The sequence below is a fragment of the Aptenodytes forsteri genome, unplaced genomic scaffold (genome assembly GCF_000699145.1).
Source record: "Aptenodytes forsteri isolate BGI_AS27 unplaced genomic scaffold, ASM69914v1 Scaffold69, whole genome shotgun sequence".
NCBI classification, from domain to species: domain Eukaryota; kingdom Metazoa; phylum Chordata; class Aves; order Sphenisciformes; family Spheniscidae; genus Aptenodytes; species Aptenodytes forsteri.
Genome location: NW_008795885.1, coordinates 4,654,656 through 4,671,645, shown reverse-complemented (window position 1 = coordinate 4,671,645; position 16,990 = coordinate 4,654,656). Strand labels below are relative to the sequence as shown.

The following is a 16,990-nucleotide window of genomic DNA, read 5'->3' as shown; positions in this document are numbered from 1 at the left end:
GATTCTGCCCCTCTACTCTGCTCTGGTGAGACCCCACCTGGAGTCCTGCGTCCAGCTCTGGAGCCCTCCGTATAAGAAAGACACGGACCTGTTGGAGCAGGTCCAGAAGAGGGCCGCAAAAATGACCAGGGGGATGGAACCCCTCTCCTCTGAAGAAAAGCTGAGAGAGTTGGGGTTGTTCAGTCTGTGGAAGAGAAGGCTTTGGGGAGACCTTCTTGCAGCCTATCAGTACTTAAAGGGGGCTTATAAAAAAGATGGCGGCAAACTTTTTAGCAGGGCCTGTTGTGACAGGACAAGGGGGAACGGCTTTAAACTAAAGGTGGGTAGATTTAGTCTAGATATAAGGAAGAAATTTTTTACACTGAGGGTGGTGAAACAGTGGCACAGGTTGCCCAGAGAGGTGGTGGATGCCCCATCCCTGGAAACATTCAAGGTCAGGTTGGACGCGTCTCTGAGCAAGCTGATCTAGTTGAAGATGTCCCTGCCCACGGCAGGGGGGTTGGACTACATGATCTTTAGAGGTCCTTTCCAACCCAAACTGTTCTATGATTCTATATTACATCCTTTGTGCACAGATGATGACTTTTTAAAAATCCATTCTGTATGTGTTGAAACAATAGAAATTTGACTGTTGATCTTTATTGAGATCATGGCCTTGGATCTTCAAAATACTACATCATTATGTTTCTGCAGAGGAGAATAACCTTCACTATCTACCAAATATAATATATCCAGTACACATAGTGGATTTATTTCACAGACTTTTAATAGATTCAAAGATGTATATTGATTTGCAATCAATAATTTTTGATTGAATCAGTTGTTTTATTGAGTACATGAGGGAAAGATGACAGCTTTACATACATTACTGTTTAAAGGTTTTTAGAAAATATTTTTTAAGGAAACATGATGAGAAAACTGGCTCACTTTTACATTTTTAGGTAAGTTTATATTTATGAATAAAGTTTTGACAAAAGGAAGTAGTTAGAAGTCAGTGTTGACTAGCTAACCTTTCTAAGTAATGAGAGGGGTATGGTGTCTCCTGATAAATCTTGATGACTGTCACTGACTAATACTGACATATTCTGAAAAGTGTAACAGAATAAAAGTTTATGCTTTGAAGATGAATGCATTAAAAACTGAGAGGAGGCAACCATAATGAAGTAAGTATTGATCAGTGGGCATGTGAATTAATATCCAAATGAATTTTAAAAAATCTTCTGAATTATCACTTCTGTAAGCACAAGCATTTATTTTTATTGATATTTGAGGCAGAATGGTGCTAATGACTAAAGAAATATGAAAGGCAGCTTTCCAGGTAGCCAGAACCTACTTTGAAGATGTCTGCTTTCTAGATTTTTTTGGGTCTTTATGTGTTCTCATGCCATTGAAACCTGACAATTTGGTTGTTAAAGCTAATAAGGATTATAGTGACTAACTGGTTAGTAATAAAAACCATTTTGTAAACTGCTTTTATCCAGGAGCCAAATACAAGGCCACAAGAAACTTCCTTTGATGAACCACAACCAAGATGATACAAGGCAGATACAGAGATGTCTGTTCTAGCCAGTTTGAATGAAAATTATTGTTTAAAACAAAAAATAGATGTTGACTACAAGGAGACAAGTTAGTTTAGTGTATATATGGTTGCTTTGTTTTGTTTTCTCTAAGATAAATATAAACATCCTAAAGTTTCTCAGAAGTTTTAGGGAGAACTACATCAACTTTCTATTTCAATCTGATGCTGCAATATAAAATCTGATATTTTTGAAATGGTAAAATATTTTAATATGTTGTTTCTGCATGTCTACACCCATACCTTCCAGTGATGAACAATCTTATTAATTCAATTTTAATTTCTTGAATATTGGTGCTTGATCATTAGGTGTAACAGCTGCTTCCTGTAAATCAGTTGTTAAGCCAATACAATGTTGATTAAAATTTTGCTTAGAAAGCTGATCAAAAAGCAGTATCTGCAGTTAGAAAACTGCTAATTACTTTTTTAGTAAGGTATTAAAAGAAAAAAGTTAGTTGATATTAATTTGGAGACCCAGTGTAAGAAAAATGTCATTTCTGAGAAGTTCAGCATACAGATTGTGATAGCCTAAAAACAATAAAAATGTTCATTAAAAAGGGAGCTGTGGGGATATTACTTTGAGAGAAATGTTTTAAGTATTTCCCTTATCTCAAAATAAATACATGAAGATGCTTGTTCATTTGGGAAATAAACTTTTATTGTTCACTACATGGATTTTTTGATAGTAATTTAAGTCTTCCAAGATAAGATCCAGGACTGTCTGAACAAAGAATATGTTTAATCAACATTGTATAAAATATATTGGGAGGAGAAAGAACTAATTCAACATTTAGAATCAAATCATTCAGTTTGTTATATATGGATATGGAACATGGCTACTAGATATCTAGAGTCTATGTAAATTACTCTTAGTTGACTTTCTGTGCCACTCCCCAATCTGGAATGGTTTTGGGCAATAGGTCTCTGCAGTGGTAAGTACTGTATGTATTTTGCCTTTGTTCCACTCTTTACTTCAATGACTTTTCTATTGAAATCGGGCTTGAAAATACAGGGGAAGGAAAGTAAGATAGTTAAAGATGGATAGAAGAATGCCAGGAAGGAAATGAGGTGTACATATTGCTTGCTTTCTTTATTTAAAAAAAAAAAAATGTTCTCCTGGCTTAACAATTGCTTGAAGTCAACATATATATTTTGATATGCATTTCAGAAGTCATCATTATATGAGCCATTTATCTGCATTGTTCAGAGTGCAAATGTTATTGTACATTTGTTGACTTTTTGGTTATTGGAACATTTGCCAGCATAATTGCAAAGTGTCAGTAATGGTTTTAATGTGCAGTAACCCCTTCTCTGTTAGTGTTCTTGTACAAGTTTTATCTTTCCTTTGAATTAACCGTTATCAAAGATTGTGTAGCTTTAAAAAAGTTAATTGTAGAGAAAAATATACAGATCACTTATAACAGAAAGTATCAGTTTGTATTTTTGCTATTTCTAGAGATGAATACAGCCCAACTACTGATTCTGTGTATTCATTTAATGTGAACTTCAGGAGTTGGAAAGTTTTCGTCTTTCATAAAGCATCTCATAAATTAGCCGTATATTAGGAAGGCATTAGTTCACAGAACTCATCACACATTCTGCAAGAAAATTTCTTGATAGCAGAGCCTACAGGCAGCAGATCATTCTGTAACCTTCTATGAATACAGAGGCTAGTATGGGATCTGCAATAATATGTATGCAATAATAACATAATATAAAGGTATGTCCACAAAAAAAGATCACCAAGCACTGAGAAAGATAACTTAAAGAGTAATGCTCCTTTTCATCTTCAGGAAAAAAAAAATACAGTGCTCCCAACTGTATACAGTTTGTGTATTCACAATGTGGGTTTCTGAAATCTATGTCTTACAGGTTAAAAACAGTAATAGAAGAACTGATTCAGACACAGCAAACCCTTTTGAGCAAAGAGGAACTTGTGTTGGAACTAGAGAAAAAAATAGAAGAGTCCTCTAAGACTTGTGAAAAGAAGTCTGAGTAAGTTGAAATGAAATTTCAAAATATAATAATTTGAGGGAAAAGTGTCTATAATGCAATTCCTAAGACTTAAATAAGAAATAACCTCCACTAATCTTGTTCTGCTTTTGTAAGAAATGATTATTGTGAAAAACAACAAGAAGTTAGTTTCCCATCTCTAAAATAACACTTACCCACTGCAGATCCTAATTCATTGGAGAACTGAGCAGCTCCATTAGTTTAATATAATTGTCATAGTGTTGGGATGACTCAAGAACTAGACCTTTGGTTAGCATTATAACTTCAGCTTGATGGAAGAAGAGGAGACAGTTCAGATTGCCTCTCTGTTTGACGGGGTTCATTGTGTAGATGCAATTTTGTGAAAGACTTTCAGAGTCCTGTGCAAGATGTACTCTTTCTTATGCAATAATATGTTTGGAACTCGTCAGGTTAAGTTCATTCTTCATTGCACTTTCTTTACAAAACTGAATGTAGATCTGATACCCTGTACTACTGCATAGTAAATAATGAAGGCGAGCGATTAATGAGTGTTTTACAGTGCTATAAATAAAACATTATTATAAAGAGTCATTCTTGGGCAAGATCTTTAGGTTTTTTCCTACTCCTTGTTAGAAAAAATATTCACATCCCAGTCTAAACTGGAGTTAATACAACAGATAAGAAACCTGTCTGTAGTGATGGTTTTCTGATTCTGTTGCAATCAGTCATAATATTATTAACTTGGTCATAAATATTAGTTTACAATACCGGTGAATTGGAATGCAAGTCCTCAGGTAAACCTGTCTTCATTCACTGAAGAAGTCTTGAAGCTCTTTGTTGAAGGCATCTAGTCACTTGATACATTGGATAGTATTTCATTCATATCCAAAACTTTATGTATGTATATGATATCAATGTTTTGATTAGATACTTCCCTGTTCTTTCTTTGGTGAAATTCACATGTACTCACAGTATATTTTCCAATTTTTTTGTTCTTGACCTACCTTCCTTGCTGCATGTTACTTAGAGGATAAACTATATTTGAACTAGATGAGTTTTGTGGTGTATTTTTTTTCCCCTCAGTATTGTTTTGTTATCAGTTATCTCTCTGAAAATAGTTCAGACCATCCCTGTACTTCTTGCTGTGGATAGGCTGCTTTGACTGATCCTGTAGCTGATGTTTGTGGTGCTGAGGAGACGATTTCAGTTCAGACTGCACCAGTATACCTGTAGGTCTTATTAAAAGGCACGAAATCTGGCTTAGATTTCTAGTTGTATGATAAAAGTTTCCCTGAAATTGCCTCAGTTCTGATTTGTCATTGGTCATGCCTTCCTCCAATGGACCCCATTTTCAACTTTTAACTGCAGTGCAGAGTGATCAGGATGTTTTTGCATGTACTTATGGCCCCTAGAAGATCTCATCCAACTGTTGCATGTTCTTGACTGCTGTCGTAGCATATGGCACTGGCCTCAGTGCTGCAAGGCAAGCTGAAAGGTAAAGGTAGTTGGGCAATAAAGGAAAGCTTGCCTCTTGAGCCAGAGGTCATTCTGGCAATGCAAGTCTGTCATCAGGAAAGAAAGTGAGGAGTTGAGCCTCACCCAAGGTGCTGAGGTTCGCCCTTCAGTGCTGAGGAAGTCTCCTTGTCTGCTTTATCTGGGCAAAATGATGGTAAAAGTCTGCAAAATCATGTTTTCTGTCTCTTCACTTGAACCAGTCTGGACTTCAGCTGTCTCCCCACTTCTTTCTGACACAGCTTCAGTACCACAAGTTCTGAGTTGTTTACTCACTTTGCAGTGGCAGTCTTGAGTTGGGGCTTGAAAGCATTTCTTTGCGTCTAATTCTGGCAACACTACGAATTGATCTTTGCACGTACTGCACTTTTCATTAGGGCATGTGCAGAAGTGTATCTCCAGGCCTCTGATTTTGTGTTCCTCCTCAATATTTAGCTGTATTGGTACTATTATCCTGGCGCCATGTGTGCAGTCTCATGCCAAACCTAAGTTTCAGGTCTTCTAGTTGTGTCTTCCTACATCATACTTATCCTTTTTACATGAATGATCATTCTGCTGGTTGTCAGGAGTTCTGTTCTTTGGTGACTTAGTACAATGCTCGTCTATAGGGGCACGATTTTTATCTTTTCCTGCCAATAAGGATTTTATGACAGATGGTTCCCTTATCGCTTTGGAACCTGTTTGAATAGTCATTTGGCTCAGCATCAGTTTGTGAAGGAACAATCTCAATATCAACAAGTTTTAAATTTCTTTTTTTCTCCAAGGGTAGGGCTGGCAGGAGGGTCTGTCTTCCAGGGATTATCCTGAAGATACAGAGTGACAGAATACTGTGATTTTTCTTTACACTGTCCTCATTCTTCGTGGTTCTGGCCCCTCTACCTCCTTCTTCTGTTCTTGCAGACTGTGAGAACTCTGCATCTTTTTATAGACCGCATGTCGCTGGGCTCCAGTTGAGTGCTTTTAAGGGTGTCTGTATTGTACTGTGGATGGTTCTGTCTGTTAGGCAGCTTCTGTCCATCTTTAGTTTTGGCAGTTCTTGGGGATAAGAGAGTCATCTGGGTACCTGTAGGTGTTCTAAGTGGTCTGCTTGTCTTTCAATAATGCTTGAATTATGTCTGTCTTGGAGTATTCAGGAGTATGAGGGGTATTCAGAGAAGAGCCATAAAAGCATGCTCTCTCAAGCACAAGAAAAAATTGCTTTTAGCAACTCCTCATGGAGTTCAATTTATTTAGCTTCAAAAAAAGAATGTTAGACTGCAGTCCAGAAATACTTACACAGTAGAGGACCTTTCAGTCCAGAAGAGACAACAGATGTCTCTAACTTGACACCAGATGAATTTATACTGGATGTAAGGTGAGTTTAATAGTGCAAATTATTATTACAACAGCTATGTGGATTGCAGCGGATTTCTCATCACTGGAAATAATAATCTAAAAATGTATTTCTTTTCTAAAGGATGAGGAACGCTAGTCTTTATAAATGCAGTCAAAAGTGGACGAAAATAGTAGTTTCATCTATATTTATTATCAGTGATTTTTGTGATGGATCGAGAAAAGAGAATGGCAGAGTAGGTGTTTGCATTGTCTTGTAGCTTTGAAAATTGTCTAGAATTGCTTCATGTGTTTTATGCCTTAAAACAAATAATTCTGTTGAGGATTTTTCATGCTTTTATAAAAGTTTAGTAAATTTCCTTCATGAAATGAATGGATAAAGTGAAAAAAAGAAAAACAGGTTCCAGTATTGAAAATGATTTTGGTTTTGGGGTTTTTTTAGCTTTTATGAAACAAAGTATGTATTTTAAATCATGTATATTTTTAAATTGTTTGTTATTTTTCTCTGCAGTATTGTCCTCTTGCTGAGCCAAAAGCAAGCTCTGGAAGAACTTAAGCAAACAGTTCAGCAATTAAGATGCTCTGAGGCAAAATTTGCAGCCCAGAAAGAACTACTGGAACAAAAGGTTCAAGAGAATGATGGGAAAGAGCCACCACCTGTAGTGAATTACGAAGAAGATGCCAGATCAGTCACTTCTATGGTAAGTTTTACGTCGGTTTTACTGAATTGTGCAGCCTTGCTGTTGTGCTTTAGTCTTGGGATCAGTCTCAAGATATTCGCAAGGATGACTGAAGTGGATAAACTTCACTTTGCATTTGTGGAGGCTCGTTTAGAAAAACAGTTCAGTTGTGTGATTCTTTTTAAGTTGCAGTAACTTGTAACACCCTCTGTATGTCTGTGGACTTTGCTGGTCTTCTGCACATTTGATGCTTAGATTACATTAGATTGTTTTAGAATCACAAGCATAAATCCTTAAATAAATTTAGTAAACGTGACTGAGTAGCTACTGGTAATTTCATTGGCTGTGTTGAAGAAATACATTCACAGTTGTAGATAGAAAACTAACAGTAAAAGCTGTTAGAATCACTGCACACATTGTGTAATTGAGAAATTAATTTTAGGTACTACAGTTACGCTTTTCTTTAAACAAAAACAAACACTGGTTTCTTTGCAACTTAGTTTTAAATGTTTACATGCTCTTAATAATCAAAAGGAACTTTTTGTGCTATTGATGAGACCCCATGTAATTAAAATAAGTACTTTGCTAATATTTTGTGTGACTTCCTTTTCTCAACTATATGCAGCTATGTGTAGAGATAGTAGGCCACATAAAAAAGCAAAAAAATAGTACCTGTCTACTAAAGGGACAAGCAGTAGTGTTTGCTTTTATGGATTAGGTTTGACATATACAAGATGCTTGTGACTTGTTTTCTTTAGAGGTTGAGCTTGCCATCTCTTTTGACCCACAGAGCAGTAGCTCAGTGAAATGATAATGAAATGGTTGTATCTGAGAGGAATGCTTTTGTTTTTTCCATCTATTTGTGGAACCAAGTTTGTTTTTTCTTCCATTCCCATTCTACAGTTACACTTAATTGTCAGTATTCTCTTGCTTCCACTACTACTGTTTCATATTTACAAGGCACTAGCAGGTGGTTGCCATTTTCACTGGTACAAAACATTATTTTACAAAGCTTGTTTGCTTGTCATGATCTAGGAGGAGTTGATAAAGCACCAAAAGATGGGAAAAGACAAAGGAAGGATCGGGATAATGACTGTGAAAGGTTAAGAGGCTTGGCATCTTTTTGGGGTAGACTATCTTCTTAGTTATTTCATGTGATATTCTGTAGTGGTGCTAGCACATATTGTCTGTAAGGGTTAGTTGAGATGGTGAGTCTAATCAAGAGAGTGGTATTCTTCCACCTCAGTTCAAGATTACTAAAGTCTGTCTTCTGGTGTCCAAATCTCTTGTTTCAATGGGTGGGAGCAAATAATCCTTGCATGTATGTACAATACACCGTGAAGAATTCTGACCTCTTAATTTTTTTGAAATAAAAGTTTGGGGTAGACTATCTTCTTAGTTATTTCATGTGATATTCTGTAGTGGTGCTAGCACATATTGTCTGTAAGGGTTAGTTGAGATGGTGAGTCTAATCAAGAGAGTGGTATTCTTCCACCTCAGTTCAAGATTACTGAAGTCTGTCTTCTGGTGTCCAAATCTCTTGTTTCAATGGGTGGGAGCAAATAATCCTTGCATGTATGTACAATACACCGTGAAGAATTTGACCTCTTAATTTTTTTGAAATAAAAGTTATCTATGTTAATTTATCTTTTTTTTTTGTTGGAGGAGGTACGTACTGAGATTTCTAGAATGATGCAAGTAATACATTTTTGCATATATTAAATGTACCGCGAGTAAGAAAAATGATGCTATTTTGACTTCAGGGGATTTAGTCTTATAATTTGTATGCACCATGAAAAATAACAGAATACGACTTACATGCTGGGTGATTTCCCTTGAGTAAGTTATTTAAGACAGGCAAATACCACCTAAGTTTTGTTCAACTATTAAGATGATATCCTGTGCTGGTAAAATTGACTAAAAGCGGTAGGTACAACTGCAGTCTAAATTAAACTTTTTTCAAATTGCTGTACCTTGAGAGGGCGGTCTTGACTGTATCTCACAATGAAAAAAATAATACACTGATGGGCTGTTTGTCTAAATAAGCATCCTGGTGATTTTTATAATGGGATTTTTTTTAGTAAAACTCCATAAAATTATACAGGTGCTAAATGATCAGAAATGAAATGTTTTTGCTGCTGATGCTCATCCTGGTGTCATTCAGGAGGATCGTTGTTTCTTCAGCTATAAATCCGTTTAGGTTTCTCCTCTTTATCTAAAAGCAGTTCGTCTAAATATTGCCTGATACTACATTTGAATGTGGTTATTTATTCCTCTTCAGAAATTCATCGTAAACAGTTGTTTTACAAATGCTTTTCCTAAGAATGATAAAATTATAATTGGCTTGTGTTGTGAGCATGCATATGAAGTAGATTTTCATGTATTCAGTCACATGTGGATCTTTTTTGGTAATTTAGAATTAAAAATGTGATATACAAAACGCAAGTGGGGTTTTTTTCCATCTCTTACATTAGGTAACAGTGAAATAGAATACTAACAAGGAATGAAATTCTGAAATGCTGTTTGATGTGTTTTTATAGACAGTGTTATGTTATGTGTGTGTTATAACTTCCTTTGTTTCCTTGTTCTTTTTTGCTTCTGTTAACTGTAGAAAGTTTCATATTTTGTTAGTGTCTTCACTATGGTTTGGTTTGGTCAATATATTTTATTGTTTGTAGAATATTAGCTGTGTATTGGTGTTCATGTACACATTTTAAGAAAAAAGGAAATTGCTGGATGATTCTGTTTTGTTCAATCATGATAGCATAGCAAGGAGTTAAAACAATTCTATTTTTGGCTATTCCTGAACATTGCATTTAACAATTTTGGCATCATATATGGAAAAATAAAACATATTTTCTTGTTTCTAGCACTTATACCTTTCTACTGAGATAACCATGCAAGACAGAGATAATTTTAATGCTGAAGGTGCTACAAGTTTAAAATAATGTCTTTGAGCCCCTTAGAGTTACGCAGTTATGATACTATGCACTATGTAATCGGGAAAATCATAGTTAACTTTTTCTGCTATACTTATATTAAAGTAAGGCGGGAGATACTAAGAAAAAGCTAGTTTTTCCTTGTAAACAGCTGGGTTTTTGCCAAAATGTTGTAGTATCCAAATTGTTGTATATTATGTCACTTTACAAAAACTAACTAGTATCTGGAATCTTGAACTAACTTTTCAGTGTTTAGTTGTTCAATCAATGGATGTATGGCCTGTCATTGGTCTTAAGATACATATGCTATTCTTGCTGTTAATATAATCAACAGAGCATGGCAGTAGTTACCATAATTAAAACAAAGAAAGCAACAAAAATTTTATATTTCTAATGATCTGATTAGAAATAAAAACATCAGGAATATTTGGAATATTGCAGTGCTAGTTAAACATTTATTCAGGTAATTAAGTACAATGGCGGTGGTTTGCGTTTCGTAGTAAGACTTTAAAATTACAGCATCAGTATTGACTTGGAAATTGTTACAAATTGGAAATCTTCAGGGATTGCTTAAGCCTGGCAATAGATTTAGTTAATATAAAATAGTAATTCATTTTGTTTAGCAATAATACAGTGAAATCTGTATGCCACATTAATATGTCTTCTCCTTTTCCTTACATGGTAAAAACAAATATTATAAAGGTGCAAACCCATTATTTTTAAGAATATGTATTTGAAACTATATGGTTTTCTCACTATAGAAATGTTTCATATAGATTTATTTTGTGTACTGCAGCATTATACTGGAACCACTGATAAAACTGAGACTTTGTATGCAGGCTCTGCAATACTTGAAAGACTTGTCAGCAGGTGGAGCTCAGTGCCAAAAGACTAGTTATGACTGAATAATCAAAGTTTTTCATCATTACATATGTGTAAAGAAGGCATATGAGACACAGAAATGTGGAGGAAAAAAAGTGTGTTCTCATCTATCTAACATCTAAATAATCTGAAGTGGTGGTTTGGTTTTGTTTTGTTCTGATTTTTTGAGATTTTTTTGTAATAAAATAAATAAATAATAAATAAATAAATAATAAAATACAACGGTAATGTAGAAAGACCCTATGCATGGTCTTCAACAGCATGTAAGACAACTAAAAGAGCTGTGCAGCTATACTGCCCATGGAGCAGCAGTACAAAGTCACTCACTGTTCTTTCTCCATACACTCCTTAAAGGACTTCCAGTCCAGCTTGGCTGTCAGGATGGAAGGCTCTGGAGTACAGATGCTCTGGTAACATGAACTCATGAAGGGTACACAGGGCAAAAGGAAGCTGAAGCATTATGGTGTCATGATACAGCCAGTGAGATGGATCTAACTATTAATGCACCATTCCAGGAGAGTGCCATGCTTAAAACTGTATGCAGTGGGGTAACAGAAAAAGGGTATTAGTAAGAGATTTTACATTTCTAAATTCAGGTTTTATCTGTTGTAGCAGAATTATCCAAAAGGAAAAAAAAAATAAAAGTTCACTGCATATCTCATTGGTTTTACTGTTTGTCATTCCTTTTTAAAAGGCTTCAGAAATCCTATTCTCAGTGATTGCTTTAAAAGTAAGATAAGCCAGCTTTTGGTGAAGATTGTGGTAAATAAAAAAAAAGTTCTCAGTGGTTATGGAAGAAAAAATATTGAATGCATGAAACAGTGCTGAAGTGCTAGTTTCATTATTTATAAATTATTCTAAAAATACTTTTTTATTTTCCTAATGTGAATGCTTTATATTTCCATCCCTGCTTTCTAGAATCCATGACTCAGTGCTCCTTCTAACAGTGTGACCAACAAAACAGTAGTCTTAGAGTATTCCTCTGCAGGTTTGGGTTTGAGGCAAATGTTTTCAGGATTCTCATTAAAATAATAATTGACAAATTTAATCAATTTGTACGTTTTGAATTTTTTAAAGTCCATTACATAGATATGAAAGAGCATTTCCAGGAGCTGGTTATGTGATTACAGATGCTTCATTAAATGCATTTTAGATGATATATCATAAGGCCCTGAAATATAACCCACTGAGAGATGTACCCACACACTAGGGGGTCTCCTTTTCCCATACTGTCTTAGGCTATATAGGATCTTTATTTTCAAACAGATGCAGGGAAACGGTTAGCTTCTGTGACAGCCCGTTGCAGCAGTAGCAGAAAGCTTAATGGTAGAGATAAAATTTTTATTTTTTTCTTACTGACTTAGAAGAATTAAGGCATTCCTACACTTTGTAATGCATCACCAAACAGCTCCCTTGTTTATCTGTCCATGTAAGTAATTCTCTACTAATTTGTGGCTCATGACATCTATACAAAAATAAGATTATATGAGGGTATGTGTTAGGAAGTGGTAGTGGAGCCCTTCACAGTTATTTGATTTAGATATTTATAAACCTTGTAGAGTGCCACTGTGCTATTCCAAGATTTTAAGTTTCTTGTCAATAGAAGCAGGGCCAAAAGTAAGTCTGTGCAGCACTGGTATCCTTATCCTTTCTCTTATTTTTGTCTCAGCAGAGGAAACACTGCCAGTGCAGTGATGTTGTAAGATTGTGCCTATTAATTCATAAAAGATTTGGAAATAAACAGTTGTATTTGTTGGATGCCTGGACAGCTGAAGTTCAACTAAGTGATCTTTGCTTTGGGCCACTTTCCAAGCTTGCTGGCTGGGACCCGTGTTTCTGGCTTACAGCCAGAACTTAATATGGAGCAAAAATGCTCCAAATGTCAGATGCTTCTAGGAAGTGTGGAGGATGAACTCTGTTCCTCTTGCTGTCAGAGTGAGTGTGTTCTGGCTTCTGTTTCTTCTCTTCGTAAATCCTACTTGCCTGACACACATACATCAGAGGAAGAACAATCCAAAAGGAGGTACTAAGGTAATAGACAGATAAACTCAGTCATACTTTGTCCCACGTGGGTATTACTGACTGGCCCAGAATTTACAAGATGGGAGGTCAATGGAGCTGTCAAGCCTCTTTCCAGTGAACATGCCTGGAAACTTCTGAAGTAAAAGATGAACCTGACAGTAATCTTTTCATAGACTAAGGATCAGAAATTATATATTTCTTAAGGTTAGCATATTATCTAACAAAAAGTGTTGAGCAATAACCTAGTCTTGGGGAAAGGCAAAATTGGAAGTGTGAGCAAACTTTGGGAGGAATTGAGGGAGGTGGCTCGTTCAGAGTAAACAAAACTCTCAGAGTCTGTTAAGTGCAGAATTAGTTTACCCTCTCGGTATGAAGGAGAGTGTATGTACTTGAGATAAGTACATATACTTGTCTTGAACTGCAAAAAATATTTCAAGAGCTTTCAATTTTCCTTGAGGAAGAAGGCTTCATCATAGTAGTGTTGCAGCATTGCATACCCACTGGGGATTTGTTATTTCAGTCAAAATCTTCTCTGTGAAAGCTTCACTCAGAAGTTTCCCTTTGAACAGAAATCACATACTGGTATCCAGTGTATGTTTCAGTATATGTTGGAATATTTCTCTGTCTGCTGGGAGGAAAGTAGTAATTCTCTGCCAGAACTATTACCATTGGCTTCTTGCATCTTTTTCATGCAAGCAATGGGACTGAATTAGTGTGATTATTAACTTCTTATAGGCTCTAGGCAACACACAGGAAATAATGTGATAGAATTTGGCTGCTTTAAGTCATCTCTCTCCTTTCCTTTTTTTCTTTTTTAAGTGGCTGGTTAAAAATAACCTTGTTCTTAAAGGCAATTATTATGCTTCTCAAAGTCTTAAAATCTACTATAAAATATTTCTTGGAATTAGAATTTATGGTTTTAATCTAGTGCCACTGGTAGTTTATTGCCAGATTTGAAGTGTATGATTTTATGGTTTGCTTTGTGGCGGTTTTCTTTTTGATTTGAAGTGTATGATTTTATGGTTTGCTTTATGGTGGCTTCTCTTTTCTGCCATGTGGGGAAGCTCTTACCTGCTACAGACTGAGAAACCAGAATGGCAATCTAATCTATCTTTCAGAGCACTACCATTAAGATACATACCTGATCATTTTTTGTTCTTTTTATTTTTTACTGTTGGTGATCTTTAACAGTGGGATAAGTGAAATAGCATGTTTCAGATATCACTGAATTTTTTTTCTTTGGGTCATCCTGCAGTAAGATAGATGCAAAACATTTCTGGTCAACTTGAGATCCAAGTGCCTGAATATCAACATTAATGCCATTTTTAGATTGCTTAAGGTATCCTGCCTGACATAAAGCTGTGACTCATGTCTGCCATTCCCATGTAGATGTCTTGGATAACCTAAGCCATAAAGAATACTAGATACTAATATCCAAACAGGTGACACCCATTTTCCAACAGACACTTTGAAGTTCTTGGCTCAGAAGAGGCTTTAACAGTAGAGAAAGTGAAAGTCCCATGTGGCATGTGATAGTCACTGTAATCCAGTCAAAAAATTCCAGGATTACTTATCTCAGCTTCTTTTTAGGGAGGTACAGAAACACACCACAAGAAACATATTTATTTGACTGTGTGAGAAAGGCAATGACATTTGCGTGAAGATAACAATAGGTATCCAGGAGTTTCTGAAACTAATGTCCTCATCCTAAGGCGAAAGAAAGCTTGGAGTGTCACAGCCAAGATGCATGGAAATGTGTCATTCTTGAGAAATGATTGAAGGCCTTTACTTTTGGGGCACTATTGGAACTCTGATGAATTGCTTCTATTTTTAATCAAATAACATTCCTGATCTGTAAGATTGTGTGGGTCAAAAGCAGGTTTGTTTTCTGGAAGTTACTGCAGAATTTTTATGCAAGCAAAGTAATTTTTTTAATCTTATTTTTTTTTCAAGCTTCTTAATTGCAGAAAGCAAGAGTTTGTTGTCTGGAAACTAGGTTATAGATCAGTACAACTCAAAAAAAAACCCCCAAACCAAAAAAACAAATTAAGGATAGAGTAGCTAAGAATGACTTGCCTGCCTCAAAGTTTTCCTTAGTCTCACTCAGTGCCTTTAATAAAAGATATTTGCTAAAAAAAAAAAAAATAAATAAGAAAAGATATGTCCTCTTCCAGAATGTATTATGATTCTCTCAGCTGGAGAGAAAGCAGAAGAGGTTGTTCTGGGGAAAAAAGTTCAAATCTAACATCTGTGAGATGCTGAATTTAGATCACCTCTTTACCAGGTGCTCCTACCTGGTCCTTTCATTCCTAATCAGCATTTAGTTGAGCAAATAAAGTTCTTAGTCAAATAATTTATTTTCTATTAACCCTTTTAGGGAGTTCTTAAAACTAGTTGGAACAGGTATTTCATTTGACTTCTTATTAACCTTTGGCAGCTTTATTAAGTTTCATAAACATGACATTTTGAGATAAATGAGATTACAAGTATTTCCTGTCACAGTGTATGACAGGAACTTGTGATATGTGTGTGTGGTGGGTTGACCCTGGATGGATGCCAGGTGCCCACCCAAGCTGCTGTATCGCTCCCCTTCCTCAGCTGGACAGGGGAAAGAAAATATAACAAAAGGCTCATGGGTCGAGATAAGGACAGGGAGAGATCACTCAGCAGTTACTGTCACGGGCAAAACAGACTCAACTTGGAGAAATTAATTTAATTTATCACCAATCAAATCAGAGTAGGATAATGAGAAAATAAAAACTAAATCTTAAAACACCTTCCCCCCACTCCTCCCTTCTTACTGGGCTTAACTTTACTCCCGAATTTCTCTACCTTCTCCCCGCCTAAGCAGTGCAGGGGGATGGGGAATGGGGGTTGCAGTCAGTTCATCACACATTATTTCTGCTGCTCCTTCATCCTCAGGGAGAGGGAAAGTCTCGTGGGTCGAGATAAGGACAGGGAGATCACTCAGCAGTTACCATCACGGGCAAAACAGACTTGACTTGGGGAATTCAGTTTGATTTTATTACCAATCAAAATCAGAGTAGGGTAATGAGAAATAAAAACAGGTCCTGCCAGGAGCCTGCTCCAGCACAGGCTCTCCATGGGGTCACAGCCTCCTTCAGGCACATCCACCTGCTCCAGTGTGGGGTCCTCTATGGGCTGCAGGTGGATATCTGTTCCAGCACAGGCTCTTCACGGGGTCACAGCCTCCTTCAGGCACATCCACCTGCTCCAGTGTGGGGTCCTCTATGGGCTGCAGGTGGATATCTGCTCCACCGTTAACCTCCATGGGCTGCAGGGGGACAGCCTGCCTCACCATGGTCTTCACCATAGGCTGCAGGGGAATCTCTGCTCTGGTGCCTGGAGCACCTCCTCCTCCTTCTTCACTGACCTTGGTGGCTGCAGAGTTGTTTCTCTCACATATTCTCACTCCTTTTCTAGCTGCAGTTGTGCAGGTTTTTTTCACCCCTCTTAAATACATTATCACAGAGGCACTACCACTGTCACTGATTAGCTCAGCCTTGGCCAGCGGTGGGTCCATCTTGGAGCCGGCTGGCATTGGCTCTATCGGACATGGGGGAAGCTTCTAGCAGCTTCTCACAGAAGCCACCCATGTAGCCCCCCTGCTGCCAAAACCTTGCCAATACAATGTGAATCAAATTACAGGGAAAAAGTCTCCTCAATTTCTTTCTTTAAGATTTGATTGCACTTTAAAATCTCCTCTCATAGGCAGCATCCAGAGATATGATAGGAAATGAGTCCTAAATGGTTAGCGTGCAGCAAGAGCCAGCTGCTCGAAAAGGAGCGGTGATCCAGGAGATGAGGGTGACCCCAGGCTGGGCAATGCCCTCACTGGTGGGGTGCTGTCCCACAGGGTGTGAGCACAGTGGCAGAGCCAGTTGTTAAGAAGGTCCATGGGCAGCTCCAGAGGCAGCAAAGCAATGAATCAGGTTCAGAGTCCAACTAGGAGTCCAGTCAGGAGCAAAAGGAGAAGGGTTCAAAGACAGGGCTGAAGACAAGGCTATAATGCGGGTCCAAAGTCTGTCCAGGACACAGGACCAAACACAGGA

The 16,990-nt window shown here is 37.0% G+C and overlaps 1 protein-coding gene across 1 annotated transcript in view; it reads left to right on the top strand.

Moving 5' to 3' along the window:
- The window catches only part of FER (FER tyrosine kinase), a 202,581-nt gene that overhangs the window by 52,942 nt on the left and 132,649 nt on the right, over positions 1–16,990 (top strand). Inside the window, exons 9-10 of the mRNA XM_009284184.2 lie at positions 3,449–3,571; positions 6,906–7,095. Of these exons, the coding sequence (XP_009282459.1) occupies positions 3,449–3,571; positions 6,906–7,095 (313 nt within the window). The remainder of the gene's footprint in view (positions 1–3,448; positions 3,572–6,905; positions 7,096–16,990) is intronic.